This window comes from Diabrotica undecimpunctata, chromosome 4, assembly GCF_040954645.1.
Source record: "Diabrotica undecimpunctata isolate CICGRU chromosome 4, icDiaUnde3, whole genome shotgun sequence".
Classification (NCBI taxonomy): Eukaryota; Metazoa; Arthropoda; class Insecta; order Coleoptera; family Chrysomelidae; genus Diabrotica; species Diabrotica undecimpunctata.
In genome coordinates this window covers 24,422,986-24,430,916 of record NC_092806.1, presented here as the reverse complement: position 1 = coordinate 24,430,916, position 7,931 = coordinate 24,422,986, and the positions used below count along the sequence as shown (strand labels likewise).

The window sequence follows — 7,931 nt, the reverse complement described above, 5'->3', positions numbered from 1 at the left end:
AGAATTTTCCTAGAAGAGCTTTTTGAACCAGAAGAAAGAAGTAGAAGGAACTAGTGTTATGGAAAAAACGACGCAACAAAAACAAGATAAATTCACAATAAAGAAAATGAGACCAAAGGTAATCAGAAAAAAAATAATACGAAAGAAAATATACCTTAAAAAAAAGAATTACACTGCACGAAATTTCTTCAGTGACTGTAGCGAGTGAAAGTATAAAAAGAAAGTCTAGAAAATCCTAATTTAGAATAACTCAAACAGAAGCAAGAAAGTAAAATACATAAGAATGTTCATCGCTTTAAAAGGAACATTTTAAGTAAGCTAAGTTCCACTACACAAACAGAAACTGAAAAAGATCTGGTTGCAGCCGAAAATAATAAGGAAGATTTAGGGATGAAAAATTAAGAATTCATTTCGAATGTGCAGTAGAGTTACAGTATATCACGGTGGCTAAGTATAACTGCAATACTAATCCAGTAACTTCATTATGCTTCATTGCATGAGGTATTAAGTAAAATAATTTTATATTTTTGGCTCTCCTGAAAAGTTACACTTTTGTAGCTGCGTCATTGTTCCACCGGGGCAGCGAATATGTCATTTTTCAACCCCATGACTCTGTCACTTTTCATGGTAGATGTTTGTAAAATGATATAGTGTAAGGTTTTTTAAAAAATAATTTTTTAATAAGTTTTTTATAGAGATGAAGAATGTGTTACATTTTTTTCAGTTTAATATTTCGAATGGTATCTACAAAAAAATGTCTCAAATAAAAAGTATGTCATTTTAGTACACATTTCCCTAAAATAAATCATAAAAAGACTGGCTAAGGGTAGTAAGAATGCTGGAAGTCTAACTAAAATGCTAGAATATTCAGAGTCACAAACATTCGAAAAAATACATCAGTTAGAGAAAGAGAACTGGATACTTAATATTTATCCGATGGAGTGGGAATTTTATGGAATGGAGCGAAAGGTACTTAGGAAAATATAGAGAGGTTTAAAAGAGGGAAATGTCTGGCGAAGCAGAATCCATAACTAAATATTTGCTATTTGGTACTTGCTAAATTCAAAGATTAAGACGGCTCAGGTTTCTATAACTGTTTTATCGAATTCGTCATCAATTGTACTACATATGTTGCAGTGCTATTTGCAATATTCCACAGACGTACAGAATGACCACACAAAACTCTAGGATCGTAGTGACTTTTATTTTAATTTCGATCCAAAATCTTTATAAGACTTTATAAACACACTGTATACACAAAATAACTTCGACAACACCTAACAATATTAACGTGAAGGTGGCATAAAGAGTACGATTGGTTTGATAAAATTATAACGATAAAGCGTTGAGAATCTACAAAGTTAACTTTGTATCGTATAAAAAATAACAAATCTAAACATACCAATAACTCACGTACTAATTATTCGAATGGAATGAAACTAATATTCCTGAAAAAGAAAAATTCTTGGATATTCAAACGGTCCGTTCTTAGATATCAATAACTATCTGGTTTCAGTGCATCGATAAAATCTTAACGTTGTTGTGATCTTAATAACGAGACAAGAAGATTATACGAATTTTATATATATCACGAATATTTCTTATGCCATCCGCGCTATAATTCAATTAAAAATAGCCAGAATCGGACTAGCCCGAAAGTGATAAATATCAAATGTAAATTTCATCAATATATTGTATCCCAAATAAGATCAAAAAAGATATCAAATGTAAAATACATAATAAAAAAAGGTCAATACACTTTATCAATACAAAATTTATATACCTGCTATATAAAATGAATAAAATTTTCTAACAGATCTAAATTATGACATCTAAATTGTAAAAATACAAAAACATACAAATTCTATGTTTCTAACAAATTCTTCAATTTTAGGAACCAAATAAGAAAACCTGTTTCTATTCATAAACCGATAACTTTTCAAAACACCTCTATCTCCCTCTGACTGTCTTTTTTAAATTTAAACTGAAATTTTTAAATTAAAATTTAATCTGCAAATTGACAGGGCTTCCTCTTCTTAAAATTCTGCTTCTCCTAGTTCTAGTACTCTTCTCCTGGGTCGATCTTTGCCCAAAGAAATGATCTCTTATCGAAATAAAATATTGACAATCAAATGCAGCTTAAAACTCTCCAATTCTGGTGGCCTTTCAAAAAGACATCGACAGCCTCGTCTCAGATAATTTGTTGTTAAAAAAAACTTACAATTGTTTGAAAATATTTGCTTTACACTGCTTGAAACTTTACCTTATAACAGGATTAAAAGAAAGTGTCATACGGCTATCTCATTGAGACTACCTATAGGAAGATCTATTATTAGAAAATATTTTGATTGAGAATATTCTGACACCATTTTTTGTGAGAACATTGCTTCTGATAATCAGAACATCTATTACCACTGTCCTACGTACCATAATTAACACCTAAGTTAACACAAATATTAAAGGTTATTGACAATGTAAAAATAGCAACAAAATACATCAAAAGCATTGCATCTATGTATTAAGACCAAATATCGAATAGATATTTGTTAGATAAAACTAAGGTAATGTACAGCATCAATTGTACTCAGTGTGAGGCTGTCTATATTAATGAAACTGGGGAGAATTTGTCTAATCGTATTATTTCTCATAAAAGTGATTGTAGAATCAAGAAACCCTCTTGTACTTTGGCAGAGCATGTGATTGACAACAAAGAACATGTTATGGATTTTGATAACATTAAAATTTTAAGCAATGTGCAGGGTAATAAGTTCAAAAGAACCTTTTTAGAAATGATATCTATAAGCAAAATGATCATACTTTAAATAAAAGATTAGAAATTCAGAATCTAAGTAAAATTTATAACTATAATATTTTTTTATAATTTATTCATAGCACCACAAGTACATCACATTGGTTGCTTTCTTTCTGGTTTTTCCATATCCTTGTTACATTATTTTGGGGCTTCTGTAAACTGAGAAAATACTTTTCGAATTATTTAAATCCTTTCTAAATTTTCTTTTAGTTGTTATCGATAATTTATTTATAACGACCTTGGTACAAATTTAAATCTTTCTGACCATTAATTTGTAATAGGTAGTCGGAGAAACATTCATTTTCGTCTTAGCAGTTTTCCTCTTAGTGTTTTTCTTAACATTTTAGAACTGAATTTTAATGAAGTTAGTTAAGTTAGCTGTCAGGGGTTCCCAACTAAATTTTTCCAAGGACCCCTTCATCAAGGTACTACAATAACGAGGACCCCCACTATTTCCTAAAGACCTAAACAAACCTAAAGTTACCTGAAAAGAGCCTAAATATGTGAAAACATAAATCAAGCTAATGCAAGTTAGGATTTATTTGTGAAAATACAGAGTACCTACACAAGTACATTATTAGTTTTAATGTTCACTCCTCAATTAATGAGATACGTTGAATTTAACCTTAGAATCCATTATTTCTGTAATGTTAGGTTCCAAACTTGAAACTTTCACTCTGAAATCCGACCGCATGTCATGTTATATGTCCTATATTTGTTTCATGAATCATATGGAAGAAAAAGCTTGCTCACACCGATAGGTTGTTGCAAACGGAAGGATTTTTCACGGCCTTATCTCCAAGTTCTTTGTAATCCTTACGTGCTGTTGCCCAGAAATCTGCTATTTTCTCGCCATTAAAAATGTCCTTCATCGTACCAGAACTCGACAAATCCACAAGCTTATCTTGTTATTCTTCTGTGAGGCCTTGGATTTGTTCAATTGCTTGACAGCTAAAAGGATTTCGAATCGAACCATCGTCAGAGTCAGGTTCAGGGAAGTATATCCTAAAAGTCGTGGCTAGGCTGCGTAGGTGCTCGGCTGCGTTGATCTTTATCGGGTCAGGTAAACTCTGCTCTGCAGACTCCAAGAACTGTTTCAAATTAGGAAAGTTAGTAAACGACTCGTTTTCAATCCTTGCCGCCCACAGCTGGCACTTTTTTACCATAGCACTGATCTTCTACTTTGAACATACCTACATTTTTCCCTTGCCAACTTAAGTTTAATACATTCAAGTGTTCAAACACGTCAGCTAAGTAGGCAGTTGAGAGCAAAGCCAAGAAAAGTCAGTGAGAACATCTGCGTACTTTGTGTCAAGAAGAAAAACACGAACTTCATCTCTAAGTTCAAAAAATCTTGTTAATATCCTCCCTCGAAAGAGCCACCTTACTTCCGTATGAATAAGAAGGTGTTCATGCTCACTGCCAATCTCTTTGCACAACAAAGAAAATAATCTGGATTGCAGAGGTCGAGTTTTAATATAGTTAACGATTTGAACTACTTCGTTAAGTATCTTATGCAAAGGTTCAGGCAATGTTTTAGCTACCAAGGCTTCACGATGAATACAACAGTGTGTCCATGTCACCTCAGGAGCTACTGCTTTCACACGAGCTTGAAGTCCTGCTTTGTGGCCAGCCATTGATTTTGCTCCATCCGTAGACAAGCTCACACATTTTGTCCATGTGACGTCATGTTTATTGAAAAAATCATTCAATGCAGTAAAAATATCTGCTGCTGTTGTGTGAAGTAGTTCGTATGAAAAAAGAAAATCTTCTAATATCTGGTCCTTCCACAAAAATCGAACAAAACACAACATTACTCCTTTTTTTAATATGTCGGTGCTTTCGTCCAATTGAAGAGCAAAGATGTCGCTCATGCTAACTCTGACCAGCAATGTATCTTCAATGTTATTGGCCATACAGCGAGGCATTTTAACGGCATAAAGTCAAAGTAGGGTCCCATCTAGTTCCAGTGCCAGTGGTAGTGAAGAGGGGAGGCCGAATCTGTCTTACACGAAAATATTTTTTTTAGGTATATAAACAAAATTATAGTTAACAATCTAAAATTTGATATAACTTTAAGTTTGCGCGATATATATTATTAATTTTAAAGATTTAGTTTATAGAGAAAAACTTTGTTTTCGCTCTCCAAAAAAAAATTGCAAAATGGACTTATATCGTTTTTCTCCCTGGCTCCTCATAATTCCCCTGGACCACCAATTGGGAACCACTAAGTTTCAGCAGTTTCAATTAACCAATCTAGATTTATCTGGTGAGTTATTTTTACATTATTTTGTTTCCACTTTATCGGGTACTTTTTCTTGTAGCTCTTGAAAAGAAACATAAAGACATTTGATTACTTCTAATTTTTAGGAAAAGCGCAAAAAAATTCAATTAATATTTTAAGGGGGAGACATTATATCATATTTAAGGTTGCTGGAAAATGCACCCTTTCACCCCCGTATCATCCCTTCATTTTTTTTTAATTACTTCCCCCTTTTTTTATTTAATATTTGGATTCTCCTCTTTGTACTGATTTTAGAAATGTGTAACACATGATGCTTGAAGTAATTAGTTTATGAGAAAAATAAATATAAAAGCAAGAAAACTGGATTAAAAAAAAATGATTTTTTAACAATTTTATTACAAACATTTAGAATGAACATTTCACTACCAAAAATTTTTACAATAATTGTTCAAAATGACGGCCAGTTACTTCCATACAATGGTACAATATATTTTGAAATTCCTCTCTGACATTCATCCTCTATTCTTTGTCGTAAATCATCTAGAGATTCTGGTTGAGTAGCATAAATTTTTGTTTTTAAATATCCCCATAAAAAAAAGTATAAGGGTGTTAAATCCGGGGACCTAAGTGGCCAATTCATCATCGGTCCTCTTTTACCTATCCAACGAGCGGGAAACGATCCGTTTAAAAATTGTCGCACGGCTAGAGAAAAGTGTGGAGGAGCTCCATCATGTTGAAATACAACCAAATTTTCGGAAAGGTTATCATCATTTTCTACTATTGTTCCAATACGATCAACCACTTTAATTTAAGATACGATGCACCGTTTAAGTGTTCAGTGATAAAGAAGAATGTGATCACCTTAGGTGATCCCATACCATACGTTTAACTTTTGAGGATGCTGTGTGTAAAATTCACGTACAATATGTGGATCACTCTCAGCCCAGTATCGGCAAACCATTTAATAAAAATGAGCATTCATCCGAAAAGCAAATATTGTTTAACAATTGTGGATTGTTAATGATGCATTTTGTCATTAATTCGCAAAATTCGAGACGACGATCAAAATCTTCCTTATTTAACTCTTGTACTAATTTAATTTTATATGGATGAAACTTAAATTTATGGAGGACTCGGAAGGCTGTAGGAGATGAAACACCGATTGCTCTGCTTATTGTTGACAGTGACTGTGATTGCTCAGACTCTAAGCTAACTCGTCCTAAAATGGCTACTTGGATTGCTTCGTTATTTACAAGTCCCTGTCGATTATGTTTTTTATTGCAAACTGACCCTATTGCTCTAAATTTCTGCATCAGTTCAATCACATCCTTATGAGTTGCATGTCTCTTGTGGTGTGTTTCATTAAAAATTCTAGCAGCAGCTCTTGCACAATTATTAGTTTTGTAGTATAAACCTACAATGTCGATTCTTTCTTGCAAAGTGTAAACCATTTTAGCGATCAAATTGCACACGTGTCAAAATAGTCTGTTACAAGTTATAACAACTTATCATTGACTATTCATCGATTAAAATAAATGTCCAATTAGTGCGGTTTTTCTTATTATTTTTGAAATCAATACAAAAAGGAGAATCCAAATATAAAATAAAAAATGGGGAAAAATAAAGGGATGATACGGGGGGTGAGAGGGTGCATTTCTCAGCAACCTATAATTAGTAAAACCTTATAATTAGTAAAACTAATAATAATAATTCTAATACTAATACCAATAATAATTCGTATCGTTCGCTAATTTGAAAGAATGTAAAGAATTTCAAAAAAGATGAATCAAATCCTGTCCTGAAAACAATCGTATAGGTACGACTAGCTTTAATGACCCCCTTTATTTTTGTGCTAGTGAAGCAGAAAAGAACATAACGATAAATACGCTATCATTAAGTTTTCATTTTAATGGTAGTTGTCATATTCACACACCACCACCATAAAGTCCGTAGTATCAGATGGTCGGTAACAAATAATTAAGAGAGCAACCAAAGCCTCGGTCGTCTCTCGTAGGAACGAGAGTTGGTCCGTCAGGTAGGGCAGGTTGCAGATGATACACATCCACTCCGAAATATTTTATTTGTCTGCCAGGTACAATATTATATTAATATAAGTTACGATGACGCCCAGAAGATCTTATCAACTACAGCATTCCAAAAGAGCTAAAGAGAACTCGTTTAAATGACTTTAAAGATCAAGAGGAGATATATGTCTCAACAGTATGTAAATGACAAATAGGTAAATGTATCGAAAATAAAAATTTTGCTGAGAGAAATAGAAAAGTGCTGCAGGATTATTGATTTTCTGCAGAATTTTTTATCAACATTTTCCTTATCATCGTCTTTTTCATTTTAGAACTTATCTCACTTATCTTTTTAATTTTTAACGCTGTCTCTTTAATTTATTTACTAACAATGTTTCTTTAGTAGCAATGTGTATAATCAACTTAGTTCTTTCGCACCTTCTCATTTCCACTATATATTCTAATTTTCATTAACTAATTTCTTTTGTAGGGTAAAAAAGAAACAAGGTGGAGTTGCAATTTATGTAAAAGAAAATCTTATGCATTCTTCTCTTAATCTAAATGAATATAATGTAGAGCAAAGTTCAGAGTTTTGTGCAATTTATGTACCTTCAATAAAAACCAATATTTTAACTTTATACAGATCGGGTAAGGGTGACTTTGACTTGTTTTTCGTGAATTTTGAGAATGTCATAACGTTCTTGCTTAGTAAAGCAGACAAACTGGTCGTGCTTGGTAATTTTAATATAAATTTTAAAATTGAATCTGACCGTTCTTTTGATATTCAAAATCTATTAACATCTTTTGGTCTAAAAGTAACTATAAACGATTATACTAGAATCACATCCCA

General features: G+C 32.4%; 1 protein-coding gene across 1 annotated transcript; it reads right to left on the bottom strand.

Annotated features, from left to right (window-relative positions):
• Positions 1-3,720: 3,720 nt before the first annotated feature.
• On the bottom strand, positions 3,721-4,740 carry LOC140438592 (zinc finger BED domain-containing protein 5-like). Its single transcript, XM_072528254.1, has 2 exons — positions 4,201-4,740; positions 3,721-3,903 (listed from the first exon to the last, which is right to left on the bottom strand). The coding sequence occupies exons 1-2, from the start codon at positions 4,738-4,740 to the stop codon at positions 3,721-3,723; spliced, it is 723 nt and encodes a 240-aa protein (XP_072384355.1).
• Positions 4,741-7,931: the final 3,191 nt, after the last annotated feature.

Coding starts and splice junctions, on each gene's coding strand:
- LOC140438592 (XM_072528254.1), bottom strand. CDS start 4,740: ATGCCTCGCTGTATGGCCAATAACATTGAAGATACATTGCTGGTCAGA. Junction 3,904..4,200: donor ACCTTCTTATTCATACGGAA/GTAAGGTGGCTC, acceptor AATTTGAAACAG/TTCTTGGAGTCTGCAGAGCA.